This window comes from Pavona decussata, unplaced genomic scaffold (assembly GCF_977016875.1).
Source record: "Pavona decussata unplaced genomic scaffold, jaPavDecu1.1 SCAFFOLD_111, whole genome shotgun sequence".
Classification (NCBI taxonomy): Eukaryota; Metazoa; Cnidaria; class Anthozoa; order Scleractinia; family Agariciidae; genus Pavona; species Pavona decussata.
This window is the reverse complement of record NW_028145525.1, coordinates 8,591-28,976: the sequence shown is the minus strand read 5'-3', so window position 1 is coordinate 28,976 and position 20,386 is coordinate 8,591. Positions and strand designations below refer to the sequence as shown.

At 36.1% G+C, this 20,386-nt stretch overlaps 1 protein-coding gene across 10 annotated transcripts in view; it reads right to left on the bottom strand.

Annotated features, from left to right (window-relative positions):
- LOC146470739 (uncharacterized) overlaps window positions 1-20,185 on the bottom strand; it is a 35,209-nt gene extending 15,024 nt beyond the window's left edge. For 3 of the 10 annotated variants that reach the window (XR_014866962.1, XM_085121601.1, XM_085121610.1), the window contains exons 1-8: window positions 14,765-16,297; window positions 14,099-14,157; window positions 10,105-10,222; window positions 9,439-9,497; window positions 9,050-9,104; window positions 4,781-5,564; window positions 4,392-4,446; window positions 122-905 (exon numbers count right to left, since the gene is read on the bottom strand). Coding sequence is in view for 3 of the 10 variants with exons in the window: in XM_085121608.1 (XP_084977734.1) it covers window positions 16,298-16,476; window positions 17,036-17,085; window positions 17,499-17,560 (291 nt within the window). In the remaining 7 variants the exon portion in view is untranslated. The other 7 variants (XM_085121604.1, XM_085121605.1, XM_085121609.1 and 4 more) reach the window with 6 other exon arrangements.
- Window positions 20,186-20,386: the final 201 nt, after the last annotated feature.

The window sequence follows — 20,386 nt, the reverse complement described above, 5'->3', positions numbered from 1 at the left end:
TGAATATTTATTTGGTTACTGATTTCCTATAAAAAAAAGAAAAAATTTGGATCACCGTGAATCAATGCTCTGAGCTCACTCAGTGTTTCACGCACGGGGAATAACTTAAAATCAAAAGTACCTTGGAATTATATTCACATGCAGCTTCCTTCAGTCCACTGGTATTTCTGAACAATGGCACTTAAGATGAATACACCAGCTGGTTAAATTCTATTGCCAAAAATTCTTGGTGTTCCATGATTTATTATTCAGTAAGTGACATAGGCATATTGGAAAAAATCTGAGTGCTCCTATCAGAAGTCGAACCTAAGACCTTGCCATTGCTAGTTCGAATGCTCTACCACTGAGCAACTGGAGACTTGTTGGAGCTAAGGCCATCAAACTAGGTCTGTGGAATGAACATCCTTCATACTGCTAGGATTGGAATGTCATGTGTGGCATTATATATGCGCAAATGGAATAAATGTGATGTAATATTTTAAACGCGAATAAATGAGAATGATGTATTATTCAGTAAGTGACACAGGCATACTTGAAAAATTTTGAGTGCACTTATCAGGAGAAGAACCTCAGACCTTCCGGTTACTAGTTTGGATGCTGTACCTGTGACTGAGCTACAGGAGACGTGTGGGAACAAAGGCTGTTAAAATAAGTTCATGGGAAAAACATTCTGCATACTGCTAGATTACATGCAGCTTCCTTCAGTCCATTGGTATTTGTGAACAATGATACTTAAGATGAATACGCAGCCTGCTTTAATTCTATTAAAAAACTTTAAGCTCTGTACCAGCCATAACAGGCTGAGGTTAGCTGGTCTCCTTCTTGAACAGTATGTGTTGGCACATTGCGACATCAGCTTTGGGTCTTAGGGCACATGGCATGCTTAACTGCTTCTGGCTGCATGCCTGTAATGGACAAATTTGCAAGGAATACACCACTTAACTTCTAATCTAATTGTGAAAGTAAAAAAATGAACCAAAGACAAATACAGCGTAGATCAAATTTTCATACTTTGCACTAATCTGTTATAAATCATTTACTGTATTGGATAGTCTTTAATCTATTTAAAGCCAAGTTAAAAAAGAGCTTATCAAGGTTTACTACAGCCAATACATATAGCTAAACTTCCTTTTATTTGCAACTTGAACATTCAACATGGTGGACTACAAGAATGTGCTTCCTACAAGCAAGATTGCGGGTAACCGCTGACCAGCTGACCAACACTATTTGATGTTAGTCAACTACTCAACCAAACCGAAAAACCAAAGCGAACTACTAGACTGCCTTTGTAGTCACTAGCAACATATGTTTAAAAATTTAATATCATGGTTGGCAGTTTTCAACACTGCATGTTTTTTTATGTACCCTTAATTTAAATGAAAGGGTTTTCAGCAATTTAAGACAATTACCACATTAAATGAAAGGTTTTTGAACAATTTAAGACAATTACCACAAAAGATAGCAGACTTTAATTGATTAGAAAACTTTTACAAATTAAATTGTTACTGTTTGAGTGAATTTATATCATGCAAGAACTCTTACAACTTTAACTACAAGTTAAAAATGATAACGGTGATAAAAAGATTAAAAGTTACTGACAAATGATAATATCTATGAAAATAAATAATATTATTAATCAAGCTAATGAGATAAAGATTTCAAAGAAAATTTAACAGGTCATCAAATGCAAATCAAATACAAAAAGATTGTAACTTGTATCTCCCAGTCAAATGGGACTGGATATACATGCTGATGTCTGTATGTACATTATGGAGGAAAGACAAAGTCTTTAATATTCATCATCATCAATCAAAACACTCTGCATACTTTCGAATTATACTGCATACTCTTGAAATAAATTTGATGGAATATTTTAAGCCTGATGAATTAATAATGTGAATGATGTATTATTCAGTAATGACACAGGCATACTCGGAATAAATCTGTGTGCTCTTATCAGGACTTGAGCCTAAGACCTTCCACCTACTAGTTCGGACGTTCTAGCACTAAGTTCAAATTCATGGGACAAACACTTTGCATACTGCTAGTATTGGAATGTCGTGTGTGGCATATGCCTAGTGGAATGATGGTGATGGAATATTTAAAGCCTGGTGAATAAATGAGAATGATGAATTATTCAGTAATTAACACAGGCATAGTCAGGAAAAATCTGAGTACTCCTTAGTCCTATTTGGAGTCGAACCTAAGACCTGATTACTAGTTCAGATGCTCTACCACTAAGTTACAGGAGACTTGTGGGAGCTAAGGCCATGAAATATACATGCTACATTATGACACAATTATTATCATGAAAGGTGTTAGTCAGTGTGGTTTGAAATGACAACCTCTTTCCCAGGGTCGTCTCTCTTCCTCCTTCAACAATGGACTCTGGTTGCAGCTGATCATGGGACTGAACACAAACCTTTTTCCTCAGTTGGGGTACACTCATTCTATTATTTTCTTTGCAAGAGCTGGACAAAAACAAAAGAAATCAAGGGTACCTGCAAAACAACCCTTAAATTACTTGTAATAAATTGCTAGATTCTCTGTCCAAATTGTCTTGTATTCGCTTGTGAAACAAAAGGAGAATTTGACGTTACATCAAGTCACATCTTTTGCTCTATAAATCGAAATTTAGTTCATGTGATTTTTTCAGTAACAGCATTATAATTCACTCAAATGAAAATACAAACACATTCTTGTCAATAATTTTTATTTAATTAAGTTGCATCAATTATTCAGGCCCGAGCGTAGCGAGGTTAATAAATTTGTCGGGCCAAGCCAAGCTAAGCCGCATGCATTCGAGCAAAAAATATATTGATATATATATGTATATATATTTCGTTGAAGATGTCCGCAGTGTTGCCTGGCAACAGTGAAAAACAAAGTTTGAAAGACGTCAGACAAAGAAAAGGTTGCTAGGCAGCAACAGGGTGAGAGACAGACTAGCACCAGGCGCACTTTGTTTGAGCAAAATTTGCATACATCGGGAGAGTTTTGCTTTCATTGCCCGATCAAATTTCAACTGCAATGTTCATCAATATTCACTGGATGGAAATATCTCTTCAGAATCTTTTCCCTTTCTTCCATAAAATCTTTTTTTTGAAAGATTGCATTGAAGAAATTACACGTTTTGTGGCCGCAGTAAAATAATTTCCGTGGGAAATAAATTCTTTGAACACGACAGCGCTGCACGCCTGTTGTACATTTCCTTGTGTCAGGAATGGATTTCAACCGCAAACTAACCTGTGAAACTACGAAAACACCATGCTCATCAAAATAGTTGCCTGCATGTTCAGAAACCTTTTAATCTCCTTATTTGATGCTACAATACAAGTTAAGAGGGCTTTCCACCTAGCCCTAGCTTCGCGAGGTTTTGCGAGTCACGTATTTCTAGTTAAATTAATTAATTTGTCAATTAATTTGCATAAAGCATAGTAATGAATGTGCACTACCACTGAGCTCAAGGAGACTCGGTGGAGCTAAGCCATTAAACTAGGTTCATGGGAAAGACATGCATACTGCAAGGATTAGAATGTCATGAGTGGCATATGAACAATGGAATAAATGTGATAGAATATGAATGAATGAGAATGATATATTATTCAGTAAGTGATACAGGCATACTCAGAAAACATCCGAGTGCTCTTATCAGGATTCGAACCTAGGACCTTCTGATTACTAGTTCAGATGCTCCACCACTGAGCTACAGTAGACTCCTGGGAGCTAAGGCCATTAAACAAGGTCCATGGGGCAAACATCCTGCATACTGCTAGGATTAAGATGCCATGTGTGGATATGTGTAATGGAATAAAATAATGTGATGGAATATTTTAATCTTTGTAAATAAATGAGAATGATGTATTATTCAGTAAGTGAAAGAGACATACTCAGAAAAAATCCTAGTGTTCCTATCAGGAGTCAAACCTAAGACCTTCTGATTACTAGTTCAAATGCTCTACCACTGAGCTGCAGGAGACTTGTGGCAGCTAAGGTCATTAAATTAAATATACTGCATATTTCAAACTCCTGTACACCATGTATTAACCTGTACAGCTTTAAACACCCATTCACCCTATATCACCTGTACATTATTGACAACCTGGAGGCCCCAAATAGTGTTGCCTGATATGTTCATGTCATTTACATTTAGCATCTTTTATGGTACAATTATTATTACCATGAAAGGTATTTGTCAGTGTGGGTTGAAATGACAACCTCCTTCCCAGGGTCCTCTCTCTTCCTCTACAAAAGACTCTGGTTGCAGCTGATCATGGGACTGAACACAAAACTTTTTCCCCGGTTGGGGTACACTCGTTCTATTGTTTTCTTTGTAAGAGCTGGACAGAGATTTTTTAGTAGATACGTAAACAAAAGAAATGCAAGGGTACCATGAATTACTTGTGATAAATTGCTAGATTCTCCTTCCAAATTGTCTTGCATCTGCTCGTGAAACAAAAGGAGAATTTGACATTACATCAAAAGTCACATCCTTTGCTTTATAACTTGAAATTTAGTTTATGCGATTCTTTCAGTAACAGCATTATAATTCACTAAAATGAAAATACAAATACATTCTTGTCAATAAGATTTATTTATTTAATTAGCTTTTTATTTAATTAACTTAATTTGTCGATTTATTTGCATTTGGCATAGTAATGAATATTTATTTGGTTACTGATTTCCTATAAAAAAAAGAAAAAATTTGGATCACCGTGAATCAATGCTCTGAGCTCACTCAGTGTTTCACGCACGGGGAATAACTTAAAATCAAAAGTACCTTGGAATTATATTCACATGCAGCTTCCTTCAGTCCACTGGTATTTCTGAACAATGGCACTTAAGATGAATACACCAGCTGGTTAAATTCTATTGCCAAAAATTCTTGGTGTTCCATGATTTATTATTCAGTAAGTGACATAGGCATATTGGAAAAAATCTGAGTGCTCCTATCAGAAGTCGAACCTAAGACCTTGCCATTGCTAGTTCGAATGCTCTACCACTGAGCAACTGGAGACTTGTTGGAGCTAAGGCCATCAAACTAGGTCTGTGGAATGAACATCCTTCATACTGCTAGGATTGGAATGTCATGTGTGGCATTATATATGCGCAAATGGAATAAATGTGATGTAATATTTTAAACGCGAATAAATGAGAATGATGTATTATTCAGTAAGTGACACAGGCATACTTGAAAAATTTTGAGTGCACTTATCAGGAGAAGAACCTCAGACCTTCCGGTTACTAGTTTGGATGCTGTACCTGTGACTGAGCTACAGGAGACGTGTGGGAACAAAGGCTGTTAAAATAAGTTCATGGGAAAAACATTCTGCATACTGCTAGATTACATGCAGCTTCCTTCAGTCCATTGGTATTTGTGAACAATGATACTTAAGATGAATACGCAGCCTGCTTTAATTCTATTAAAAAACTTTAAGCTCTGTACCAGCCATAACAGGCTGAGGTTAGCTGGTCTCCTTCTTGAACAGTATGTGTTGGCACATTGCGACATCAGCTTTGGGTCTTAGGGCACATGGCATGCTTAACTGCTTCTGGCTGCATGCCTGTAATGGACAAATTTGCAAGGAATACACCACTTAACTTCTAATCTAATTGTGAAAGTAAAAAAATGAACCAAAGACAAATACAGCGTAGATCAAATTTTCATACTTTGCACTAATCTGTTATAAATCATTTACTGTATTGGATAGTCTTTAATCTATTTAAAGCCAAGTTAAAAAAGAGCTTATCAAGGTTTACTACAGCCAATACATATAGCTAAACTTCCTTTTATTTGCAACTTGAACATTCAACATGGTGGACTACAAGAATGTGCTTCCTACAAGCAAGATTGCGGGTAACCGCTGACCAGCTGACCAACACTATTTGATGTTAGTCAACTACTCAACCAAACTGAAAAACCAAAGCGAACTACTAGACTGCCTTTGTAGTCACTAGCAACATATGTTTAAAAATTTAATATCATGGTTGGCAGTTTTCAACACTGCATGTTTTTTTATGTACCCTTAATTTAAATGAAAGGGTTTTCAGCAATTTAAGACAATTACCACATTAAATGAAAGGTTTTTGAACAATTTAAGACAATTACCACAAAAGATAGCAGACTTTAATTGATTAGAAAACTTTTACAAATTAAATTGTTACTGTTTGAGTGAATTTATATCATGCAAGAACTCTTACAACTTTAACTACAAGTTAAAAATGATAACGGTGATAAAAAGATTAAAAGTTACTGACAAATGATAATATCTATGAAAATAAATAATATTATTAATCAAGCTAATGAGATAAAGATTTCAAAGAAAATTTAACAGGTCATCAAATGCAAATCAAATACAAAAAGATTGTAACTTGTATCTCCCAGTCAAATGGGACTGGATATACATGCTGATGTCTGTATGTACATTATGGAGGAAAGACAAAGTCTTTAATATTCATCATCATCAATCAAAACACTCTGCATACTTTCGAATTATACTGCATACTCTTGAAATAAATTTGATGGAATATTTTAAGCCTGATGAATTAATAATGTGAATGATGTATTATTCAGTAATGACACAGGCATACTCGGAATAAATCTGTGTGCTCTTATCAGGACTTGAGCCTAAGACCTTCCACCTACTAGTTCGGACGTTCTAGCACTAAGTTCAAATTCATGGGACAAACACTTTGCATACTGCTAGTATTGGAATGTCGTGTGTGGCATATGCCTAGTGGAATGATGGTGATGGAATATTTAAAGCCTGGTGAATAAATGAGAATGATGAATTATTCAGTAATTAACACAGGCATAGTCAGGAAAAATCTGAGTACTCCTTAGTCCTATTTGGAGTCGAACCTAAGACCTGATTACTAGTTCAGATGCTCTACCACTAAGTTACAGGAGACTTGTGGGAGCTAAGGCCATGAAATATACATGCTACATTATGACACAATTATTATCATGAAAGGTGTTAGTCAGTGTGGTTTGAAATGACAACCTCTTTCCCAGGGTCGTCTCTCTTCCTCCTTCAACAATGGACTCTGGTTGCAGCTGATCATGGGACTGAACACAAACCTTTTTCCTCAGTTGGGGTACACTCATTCTATTATTTTCTTTGCAAGAGCTGGACAAAAACAAAAGAAATCAAGGGTACCTGCAAAACAACCCTTAAATTACTTGTAATAAATTGCTAGATTCTCTGTCCAAATTGTCTTGTATTCGCTTGTGAAACAAAAGGAGAATTTGACGTTACATCAAGTCACATCTTTTGCTCTATAAATCGAAATTTAGTTCATGTGATTTTTTCAGTAACAGCATTATAATTCACTCAAATGAAAATACAAACACATTCTTGTCAATAATTTTTATTTAATTAAGTTGCATCAATTATTCAGGCCCGAGCGTAGCGAGGTTAATAAATTTGTCGGGCCAAGCCAAGCTAAGCCGCGTGCATTCGAGCAAAAATATATTGATATATATATGTAGATATATTTCGTTGAAGATGTCCGCAGTGTTGCCTGGCAACAGTGAAAAACAAAGTTTGAAAGACGTCAGACAAAGAAAAGGTTGCTAGGCAGCAACAGGGTGAGAGACAGACTAGCACCAGGCGCACTTTGTTTGAGCAAAATTTGCATACATCGGGAGAGTTTTGCTTTCATTGCCCGATCAAATTTCAACTGCAATGTTCATCAATATTCACTGGATGGAAATATCTCTTCAGAATCTTTTCCCTTTCTTCCATAAAATCTTTTTTTTGAAAGATTGCATTGAAGAAATTACACGTTTTGTGGCCGCAGTAAAATAATTTCCGTGGGAAATAAATTCTTTGAACACGACAGCGCTGCACGCCTGTTGTACATTTCCTTGTGTCAGGAATGGATTTCAACCGCAAACTAACCTGTGAAACTACGAAAACACCATGCTCATCAAAATAGTTGCCTGCATGTTCAGAAACCTTTTAATCTCCTTATTTGATGCTACAATACAAGTTAAGAGGGCTTTCCACCTAGCCCTAGCTTCGCGAGGTTTTGCGAGTCACGTATTTCTAGTTAAATTAATTAATTTGTCAATTAATTTGCATAAAGCATAGTAATGAATGTGCACTACCACTGAGCTCAAGGAGACTCGGTGGAGCTAAGCCATTAAACTAGGTTCATGGGAAAGACATGCATACTGCAAGGATTAGAATGTCATGAGTGGCATATGAACAATGGAATAAATGTGATAGAATATGAATGAATGAGAATGATATATTATTCAGTAAGTGATACAGGCATACTCAGAAAACATCCGAGTGCTCTTATCAGGATTCGAACCTAGGACCTTCTGATTACTAGTTCAGATGCTCCACCACTGAGCTACAGTAGACTCCTGGGAGCTAAGGCCATTAAACAAGGTCCATGGGGCAAACATCCTGCATACTGCTAGGATTAAGATGCCATGTGTGGATATGTGTAATGGAATAAAATAATGTGATGGAATATTTTAATCTTTGTAAATAAATGAGAATGATGTATTATTCAGTAAGTGAAAGAGACATACTCAGAAAAAATCCTAGTGTTCCTATCAGGAGTCAAACCTAAGACCTTCTGATTACTAGTTCAAATGCTCTACCACTGAGCTGCAGGAGACTTGTGGCAGCTAAGGTCATTAAATTAAATATACTGCATATTTCAAACTCCTGTACACCATGTATTAACCTGTACAGCTTTAAACACCCATTCACCCTATATCACCTGTACATTATTGACAACCTGGAGGCCCCAAATAGTGTTGCCTGATATGTTCATGTCATTTACATTTAGCATCTTTTATGGTACAATTATTATTACCATGAAAGGTATTTGTCAGTGTGGGTTGAAATGACAACCTCCTTCCCAGGGTCCTCTCTCTTCCTCTACAAAAGACTCTGGTTGCAGCTGATCATGGGACTGAACACAAAACTTTTTCCCCGGTTGGGGTACACTCGTTCTATTGTTTTCTTTGTAAGAGCTGGACAGAGATTTTTTAGTAGATACGTAAACAAAAGAAATGCAAGGGTACCATGAATTACTTGTGATAAATTGCTAGATTCTCCTTCCAAATTGTCTTGCATCTGCTCGTGAAACAAAAGGAGAATTTGACATTACATCAAAAGTCACATCCTTTGCTTTATAACTTGAAATTTAGTTTATGCGATTCTTTCAGTAACAGCATTATAATTCACTAAAATGAAAATACAAATACATTCTTGTCAATAAGATTTATTTATTTAATTAGCTTTTTATTTAATTAACTTAATTTGTCGATTTATTTGCATTTGGCATAGTAATGAATATTTATTTGGTTACTGATTTCCTATAAAAAAAAGAAAAAATTTGGATCACCGTGAATCAATGCTCTGAGCTCACTCAGTGTTTCACGCACGGGGAATAACTTAAAATCAAAAGTACCTTGGAATTATATTCACATGCAGCTTCCTTCAGTCCACTGGTATTTCTGAACAATGGCACTTAAGATGAATACACCAGCTGGTTAAATTCTATTGCCAAAAATTCTTGGTGTTCCATGATTTATTATTCAGTAAGTGACATAGGCATATTGGAAAAAATCTGAGTGCTCCTATCAGAAGTCGAACCTAAGACCTTGCCATTGCTAGTTCGAATGCTCTACCACTGAGCAACTGGAGACTTGTTGGAGCTAAGGCCATCAAACTAGGTCTGTGGAATGAACATCCTTCATACTGCTAGGATTGGAATGTCATGTGTGGCATTATATATGCGCAAATGGAATAAATGTGATGTAATATTTTAAACGCGAATAAATGAGAATGATGTATTATTCAGTAAGTGACACAGGCATACTTGAAAAATTTTGAGTGCACTTATCAGGAGAAGAACCTCAGACCTTCCGGTTACTAGTTTGGATGCTGTACCTGTGACTGAGCTACAGGAGACGTGTGGGAACAAAGGCTGTTAAAATAAGTTCATGGGAAAAACATTCTGCATACTGCTAGATTACATGCAGCTTCCTTCAGTCCATTGGTATTTGTGAACAATGATACTTAAGATGAATACGCAGCCTGCTTTAATTCTATTAAAAAACTTTAAGCTCTGTACCAGCCATAACAGGCTGAGGTTAGCTGGTCTCCTTCTTGAACAGTATGTGTTGGCACATCGCGACATCAGCTTTGGGTCTCAGGGCACATGGCATGCTTAACTGCTTCTGGCTGCATGCCTGTAATGGACAAATTTGCAAGGAATACACCACTTAACTTCTAATCTAATTGTGAAAGTAAAAAAATGAACCAAAGACAAATACAGCGTAGATCAAATTTTCATACTTTGCACTAATCTGTTATAAATCATTTACTGTATTGGATAGTCTTTAATCTATTTAAAGCCAAGTTAAAAAAGAGCTTATCAAGGTTTACTACAGCCAATACATATAGCTAAACTTCCTTTTATTTGCAACTTGAACATTCAACATGGTGGACTACAAGAATGTGCTTCCTACAAGCAAGATTGCGGGTAACCGCTGACCAGCTGACCAACACTATTTGATGTTAGTCAACTACTCAACCAAACTGAAAAACCAAAGCGAACTACTAGACTGCCTTTGTAGTCACTAGCAACATATGTTTAAAAATTTAATATCATGGTTGGCAGTTTTCAACACTGCATGTTTTTTTATGTACCCTTAATTTAAATGAAAGGGTTTTCAGCAATTTAAGACAATTACCACATTAAATGAAAGGTTTTTGAACAATTTAAGACAATTACCACAAAAGATAGCAGACTTTAATTGATTAGAAAACTTTTACAAATTAAATTGTTACTGTTTGAGTGAATTTATATCATGCAAGAACTCTTACAACTTTAACTACAAGTTAAAAATGATAACGGTGATAAAAAGATTAAAAGTTACTGACAAATGATAATATCTATGAAAATAAATAATATTATTAATCAAGCTAATGAGATAAAGATTTCAAAGAAAATTTAACAGGTCATCAAATGCAAATCAAATACAAAAAGATTGTAACTTGTATCTCCCAGTCAAATGGGACTGGATATACATGCTGATGTCTGTATGTACATTATGGAGGAAAGACAAAGTCTTTAATATTCATCATCATCAATCAAAACACTCTGCATACTTTCGAATTATACTGCATACTCTTGAAATAAATTTGATGGAATATTTTAAGCCTGATGAATTAATAATGTGAATGATGTATTATTCAGTAATGACACAGGCATACTCGGAATAAATCTGTGTGCTCTTATCAGGACTTGAGCCTAAGACCTTCCACCTACTAGTTCGGACGTTCTAGCACTAAGTTCAAATTCATGGGACAAACACTTTGCATACTGCTAGTATTGGAATGTCGTGTGTGGCATATGCCTAGTGGAATGATGGTGATGGAATATTTAAAGCCTGGTGAATAAATGAGAATGATGAATTATTCAGTAATTAACACAGGCATAGTCAGGAAAAATCTGAGTACTCCTTAGTCCTATTTGGAGTCGAACCTAAGACCTGATTACTAGTTCAGATGCTCTACCACTAAGTTACAGGAGACTTGTGGGAGCTAAGGCCATGAAATATACATGCTACATTATGACACAATTATTATCATGAAAGGTGTTAGTCAGTGTGGTTTGAAATGACAACCTCTTTCCCAGGGTCGTCTCTCTTCCTCCTTCAACAATGGACTCTGGTTGCAGCTGATCATGGGACTGAACACAAACCTTTTTCCTCAGTTGGGGTACACTCATTCTATTATTTTCTTTGCAAGAGCTGGACAAAAACAAAAGAAATCCAAGGGTACCTGCAAAACAACCCTTAAATTACTTGTAATAAATTGCTAGATTCTCTGTCCAAATTGTCTTGTATTCGCTTGTGAAACAAAAGGAGAATTTGACGTTACATCAAGTCACATCTTTTGCTCTATAAATCGAAATTTAGTTCATGTGATTTTTTCAGTAACAGCATTATAATTCACTCAAATGAAAATACAAACACATTCTTGTCAATAATTTTTATTTAATTAAGTTGCATCAATTATTCAGGCCCGAGCGTAGCGAGGTTAATAAATTTGTCGGGCCAAGCCAAGCTAAGCCGCGTGCATTCGAGCAAAAAATATATTGATATATATATGTATATATATTTCGTTGAAGATGTCCGCAGTGTTGCCTGGCAACAGTGAAAAACAAAGTTTGAAAGACGTCAGACAAAGAAAAGGTTGCTAGGCAGCAACAGGGTGAGAGACAGACTAGCACCAGGCGCACTTTGTTTGAGCAAAATTTGCATACATCGGGAGAGTTTTGCTTTCATTGCCCGATCAAATTTCAACTGCAATGTTCATCAATATTCACTGGATGGAAATATCTCTTCAGAATCTTTTCCCTTTCTTCCATAAAATCTTTTTTTTGAAAGATTGCATTGAAGAAATTACACGTTTTGTGGCCGCAGTAAAATAATTTCCGTGGGAAATAAATTCTTTGAACACGACAGCGCTGCACGCCTGTTGTACATTTCCTTGTGTCAGGAATGGATTTCAACCGCAAACTAACCTGTGAAACTACGAAAACACCATGCTCATCAAAATAGTTGCCTGCATGTTCAGAAACCTTTTAATCTCCTTATTTGATGCTACAATACAAGTTAAGAGGGCTTTCCACCTAGCCCTAGCTTCGCGAGGTTTTGCGAGTCACGTATTTCTAGTTAAATTAATTAATTTGTCAATTAATTTGCATAAAGCATAGTAATGAATGTGCACTACCACTGAGCTCAAGGAGACTCGGTGGAGCTAAGCCATTAAACTAGGTTCATGGGAAAGACATGCATACTGCAAGGATTAGAATGTCATGAGTGGCATATGAACAATGGAATAAATGTGATAGAATATGAATGAATGAGAATGATATATTATTCAGTAAGTGATACAGGCATACTCAGAAAACATCCGAGTGCTCTTATCAGGATTCGAACCTAGGACCTTCTGATTACTAGTTCAGATGCTCCACCACTGAGCTACAGTAGACTCCTGGGAGCTAAGGCCATTAAACAAGGTTCATGGGGCAAACATCCTGCATACTGCTAGGATTAAGATGCCATGTGTGGATATGTGTAATGGAATAAAATAATGTGATGGAATATTTTAATCTTTGTAAATAAATGAGAATGATGTATTATTCAGTAAGTGAAAGAGACATACTCAGAAAAAATCCTAGTGTTCCTATCAGGAGTCAAACCTAAGACCTTCTGATTACTAGTTCAAATGCTCTACCACTGAGCTGCAGGAGACTTGTGGCAGCTAAGGTCATTAAATTAAATATACTGCATATTTCAAACTCCTGTACACCATGTATTAACCTGTACAGCTTTAAACACCCATTCACCCTATATCACCTGTACATTATTGACAACCTGGAGGCCCCAAATAGTGTTGCCTGATATGTTCATGTCATTTACATTTAGCATCTTTTATGGTACAATTATTATTACCATGAAAGGTATTTGTCAGTGTGGGTTGAAATGACAACCTCCTTCCCAGGGTCCTCTCTCTTCCTCTACAAAAGACTCTGGTTGCAGCTGATCATGGGACTGAACACAAAACTTTTTCCCCGGTTGGGGTACACTCGTTCTATTGTTTTCTTTGTAAGAGCTGGACAGAGATTTTTTAGTAGATACGTAAACAAAAGAAATGCAAGGGTACCATGAATTACTTGTGATAAATTGCTAGATTCTCCTTCCAAATTGTCTTGCATCTGCTCGTGAAACAAAAGGAGAATTTGACATTACATCAAAAGTCACATCCTTTGCTTTATAACTTGAAATTTAGTTTATGCGATTCTTTCAGTAACAGCATTATAATTCACTAAAATGAAAATACAAATACATTCTTGTCAATAAGATTTATTTATTTAATTAGCTTTTTATTTAATTAACTTAATTTGTCGATTTATTTGCATTTGGCATAGTAATGAATATTTATTTGGTTACTGATTTCCTATAAAAAAAAGAAAAAATTTGGATCACCGTGAATCAATGCTCTGAGCTCACTCAGTGTTTCACGCACGGGGAATAACTTAAAATCAAAAGTACCTTGGAATTATATTCACATGCAGCTTCCTTCAGTCCACTGGTATTTCTGAACAATGGCACTTAAGATGAATACACCAGCTGGTTAAATTCTATTGCCAAAAATTCTTGGTGTTCCATGATTTATTATTCAGTAAGTGACATAGGCATATTGGAAAAAATCTGAGTGCTCCTATCAGAAGTCGAACCTAAGACCTTGCCATTGCTAGTTCGAATGCTCTACCACTGAGCAACTGGAGACTTGTTGGAGCTAAGGCCATCAAACTAGGTCTGTGGAATGAACATCCTTCATACTGCTAGGATTGGAATGTCATGTGTGGCATTATATATGCGCAAATGGAATAAATGTGATGTAATATTTTAAACGCGAATAAATGAGAATGATGTATTATTCAGTAAGTGACACAGGCATACTTGAAAAATTTTGAGTGCACTTATCAGGAGAAGAACCTCAGACCTTCCGGTTACTAGTTTGGATGCTGTACCTGTGACTGAGCTACAGGAGACGTGTGGGAACAAAGGCTGTTAAAATAAGTTCATGGGAAAAACATTCTGCATACTGCTAGATTACATGCAGCTTCCTTCAGTCCATTGGTATTTGTGAACAATGATACTTAAGATGAATACGCAGCCTGCTTTAATTCTATTAAAAAACTTTAAGCTCTGTACCAGCCATAACAGGCTGAGGTTAGCTGGTCTCCTTCTTGAACAGTATGTGTTGGCACATCGCGACATCAGCTTTGGGTCTCAGGGCACATGGCATGCTTAACTGCTTCTGGCTGCATGCCTGTAATGGACAAATTTGCAAGGAATACACCACTTAACTTCTAATCTAATTGTGAAAGTAAAAAAATGAACCAAAGACAAATACAGCGTAGATCAAATTTTCATACTTTGCACTAATCTGTTATAAATCATTTACTGTATTGGATAGTCTTTAATCTATTTAAAGCCAAGTTAAAAAAGAGCTTATCAAGGTTTACTACAGCCAATACATATAGCTAAACTTCCTTTTATTTGCAACTTGAACATTCAACATGGTGGACTACAAGAATGTGCTTCCTACAAGCAAGATTGCGGGTAACCGCTGACCAGCTGACCAACACTATTTGATGTTAGTCAACTACTCAACCAAACTGAAAAACCAAAGCGAACTACTAGACTGCCTTTGTAGTCACTAGCAACATATGTTTAAAAATTTAATATGGTTGGCAGTTTTCAACACTGCATGTTTTTTTTATGTACCCTTAATTTAAATGAAAGGGTTTTGAGCAATTTAAGACAATTGCCACATTAAATGAAAGGTTTTTGAGCAATTTAAGACAATTACTACAAAAGATAGCAGACTTTAATTGATTAAAAAACTTTTACAAATTAAATTGTTACTGTTTGAGTGAATTTATATCATGCAAGAACTCTTACAACTTTAACTACAAGTTAAAAATGATAACGGTGATAAGAAGATTAAAAGTTACTGACAAATGATAATATCTATGAAAATAAATAATATTATTAATCAAGCTAATGAGATAAAGATTTCAAAGAAAATTTAACAGGTCATCAAATGCAAATCAAATACAAAAAGATTGTAACTTGTATCTCCCAGTCAAATGGGACTGGATATACATTCTGACGTCTGTATGTACATTATGGAGGAAAGACAAAGTCTTTAATATTCATCATCATCAATCAAAACACTCTGCATACTTTCGAATTATACTGCATACTCTTGAAATAAATTTGATGGAATATTTTAAGCCTGATGAATTAATAATGTGAATGATGTATTATTCAGTAATGACACAGGCATACTCGGAATAAATCTGAGTGCTCCTATCAGGACTTGAACCTAAGACCTTCCACCTACTAGTTCGGAAGTTCTAGCACTAAGTTCAAATTCATGGGACAAACACCTTGCATACTGCTAGTATTGGAATGTCGTGTGTGGCATATGCCTAGTGGAATGATGGTGATGGAATGTTTAAAGCCTGGTGAATAAATGAGAACGATGAATTATTCAGTAATTAACACAGGCATAGTCAGGAAAAATCTGAGTACTCCTTAGTCCTATTTGGAGTCGAACCTAAGACCTGATTACTAGTTCAGATGCTCTACCACTAAGTTACAGGAGACTTGTGGGAGCTAAGGCCATGAAATATACATGCTACATTATGACACAATTATTATCATGAAAGGTGTTAGTCAGTGTGGTTTGAAATGACAACCTCTTTCCCAGGGTTGTCTCTCTTCCTCTTTCAACAATGGACTCGGTTGCAGCTGATCATGGGACTGAACACAAACCTTTTTCCTCAGTTGGGGTACACTCATTCTATTATTTTCTTTGCAAGAGCTGGACAAAAACAAAAGAAATCCAAGGGTACCTGCAAAACAACCCTTAAATTACTTGTAATAAATTGCTAGATTCTCTGTCCAAATTGTCTTGTATTCGCTTGTGAAACAAAAAGAGAATTTGACGTTACATCAAGTCACATCTTTTGCTCTATAAATCGAAATTTAGTTCATGTGATTTTTTCAGTAACAGCATTATAATTCACTCAAATGAAAATACAAACACATTCTTGTCAATAATTTTTATTTAATTAAGTTGCATCAATTATTCAGGCCCGAGCATAGCGAGGTTAATAAATTTGTCGGGCCAAGCGAATCTAAGCCGCGTGCATTCGAGCAAAAAATATATATGTGGATTCTCAGAGTTGGATTATTTGGTTGAAGACATTTATTGCTACTCAGAGTTTCTCAACTCTGAGAATCTACATATTGCTCTAGTTTATCTATTGAGCACTTTAATAGCTGATGAAGTCTTCAATTCATTATTTTATTATATTATATATATATGTATATATATTTCGTTGAAGACGTCCGCAGTGTTGCCTGGCAACAGTGAAAAACAAAGTATGAAAGACGTCTTGGATGTCTAACCTGTCTTTCTCAAAAGGGGGTTTTTCACAACTACTGTCTTCTGAAGGTAACTGCAAATAAAGAATATGGATTAACAACACATTTTTTTTCTTAATCAGGAGCTAGCCTACTGATGACCAATGTGCATATTGTCATATTAAGTATTCCCTTTACTTTGTTAATTGGGAAGAAAGAGATTATTAGACACTAGTCAAAAAAGAGTTTTGATGTCCACATGTAACAAAAGTTTAGTTAACTAAGAAGTGCCAGGTGTATGAGTGGGTAGTAGTGAGCAGTTAAGGAAACCCTACAAAGTAGGAAGCATAAACCTGCTGTTAGTGGTACAACACTTTATATTCAGTAGTGGTCCTTTAATGTCATATATGGATCTAAGTATTGATGCTGAGGGATAGCTTTTGCTGAGTGCCACTCAAAAATATTTATTCCTTTCTCAATCAGTCTACAGTAAAAGATGCAAACTCACCGTCTCAGATTTAGGCCTTTTCTTCTTTGGGCGAGAAAGCCTTTCAAATGATGCAGTAACATCAGCTATATTCTGAGTGGTAATAACAAAATACAGAATGATACATGTATATTATTAAAAAATACTGAATGGGAAAGTTGAGCTTTAAGTATCCTCTTAAGGAGTAATCAGTGACACAAATAAGCACATTTCCCAATTCCTATTAATAGCCTTCAAAAACATTAAACTAAAAGGAACCAAAGTTTGCTAGTGAAATGGCACATAATTCAACAAAGACTGGAAGTCACACAATGTCACATACTCTCCACTGTTTCAGCACCGACTTGTTTGGAGGGGGTGGACGGATGTACCAGAGAAGTTCATGATCTCTTTTAGTGATGTAAATATTAACAGATTTTGGTATCACTTATACTGTTCAAGATCGAATGCCAGTAATTTTTGGGTTTTTTATTTATTACATTAAGCATTTTGCATTGTTTACATATACTGAAGACGACTGAAGATTTAAATTGACAGATGAAAGCACTTGACGGAAATGCCTTCATTGTCATTAGAGTCACTAATTAAAGTATGTAACAGCCTTGTCTTTATGCATTATATTGGTACCTTTTTGGGGTCTAATGGAGGTTATTATTTAAATTATTCAAACTGAACGGTGCTACAGCCCCCTTTCACTTGTAAGTGCTTACCCCAGTGGGGGAGCTGACCTCAAAACAGTTGGGCATTTGGTTAAAATATCCCTTTAACCCCCAAGGCAAAACAACATTTTCAACAGATCCAAGACTACAAACTCAATGTCCATGTATGATATACCATTTTAAAGCTTCACATTAGTGTATTTCATAACATATAATTATATATGAGAAGAGTCATGGCTTACTATAGAATGCAGCCTAGGCTTTCGTACATTATGCTAGCTTTTCTTCACGCATTTTAGTGAGGCAAAAGCATTGAGCATTATTTGAGCATTTTAGTGGTATTTTCCCGGAAAATTGATTCTTTCATAAAAAAAAATATTTTTTAACCCTCATACTGCCAACATATTTTACATATGAATCATACCAACTGGGGTCCAGTTTGACCCCATTACAAAATATGCCAGAATACAAACTTAATATCGTTGTTATGGCATTTATCTTTGCTCAAACATGTTTTATTATTCAGTTAACAAACAACCTGGCACATTGACGTACTAATAACCCATCTTTTTTCCTTTTCTTCACACAACATACAGTCCTTTTTTTTTCTTTCAATCATGCTCAGTTACGATATTCAATGGTTTTTAGAAAACTAATGTTAATTATACTTCCATTTACGAATGCAAACGTTAAAATTGTTCCTTGAAATTAAAGGGAGCGTTTTACATGCCAATTAGGCAAAACATGCTTGGAAAACTTAACAGATTTATGCAAATCGTACCAGCTGGGGTCTAGTCAGACCACATCCTTTATTACGGTTATTGACTATTTAAAAACCAACTGTAGTAGTATACAATGCATATCAGAGGGCTGCATAGAAGTTCTAACAACAACATCATAAACTTTTACAGCAGAAACAGCGAATTCCTGTTGGAAGAAATATAAAAGAATTAAAATTGTTTAATATTCTGAATGGATATTCCGTTTTCATTCTTATGGGATGTAACCAAACAGTACCTGTAACATCATGGGACGTCTTGGATCTAGAAGGATTCATCACAAAGCACTTGTTGAACACTGTGAGCTGAACATACTGGGTGCTTGCACCTATCGCATGTCAACCGAACCTTCTTATCGAATCCACGAGGGCAGAGGTGACATCTCTTTCTCTTTGCCGCACTCGTGTGACCTTGAGCTTGCTGGACAGGTAGGGGAAGATCAACTCCAACCATTTTCATGGCATTCCTGATCGGTGCCTGCAATGTGGGTGTAAGTGCTCTGCGTCTCATATGTGGCATGACAAGCTGATTTGCTTGCTCTGAAAGGAAGAGGCGTCTCCTGCGTTTACCTTCGGAAATTTTCCATTCCACTGCTACAGCCCCAACGTCAACGACATTTCCGAATAGTGCTACAGGCCAACGGTTGACTTTCCTTCTACTTGTGTACATCGTTGCCAGGTGATCCAGATTATCTACTCCACTTTTGGCTGTGAACAAAGCAATCCTACATGGAATAGACTTCTTCCTTGTTAGCACCTTATGTATGTTACATTGAATTGTCCAGTACTTCACTTAGTACCCTTGAACTTTCCTCTTGCTTCGCTGGGGTCAATTTGGACCCCAATAAGAAAATAAGCACCAATTTTACACAGTCCTTTAGATAAATCAAATGCCACCCTAATACAGCCGAGTGGAGACTGAGAAGAAGTAAGGGTTTGATAGTGTCAGCATTAATATATACCTGCCAAATCTCACGCATTATGCACGAGTCTCACGCATTAAGTACAACTTATCACACCTGACTCACAAATCCGGAGGAGTTGTTCTAAAAAAACCTTCATTTCATTTCAGATTTGTTATGTATTATTCCTTTGCTCTTAATAATAATTGCAAAAGCTTTCAAATGTCTTCCATCGGTTCGAATCGTAAGTGTTCGGAATATCTTAAGACATTTTCGGCAACGTTCGAAAGTCTAAGCAAAAGCCCGTTGTGGCAAACACTTCGTCGCTTGCCGCCAAAGAAAATCACCACCGTCAAGACGTAAGCTCTATTCAACGGCTTTATCTAAAGTAAAAGACCATAAAAGGTATTACTCCAACATGTAAGAATTCTTTAACATGAAGACATATTTTATTAAAAAACAACGTTATTTTACTGCCACTTACCGATGTCGCCGATGCTATGACGCCAAGCGGCGAAGAAGTCGACCACGTGCGAAGTAAAGTTCATGTGTTGCGTTATTACTTACGTC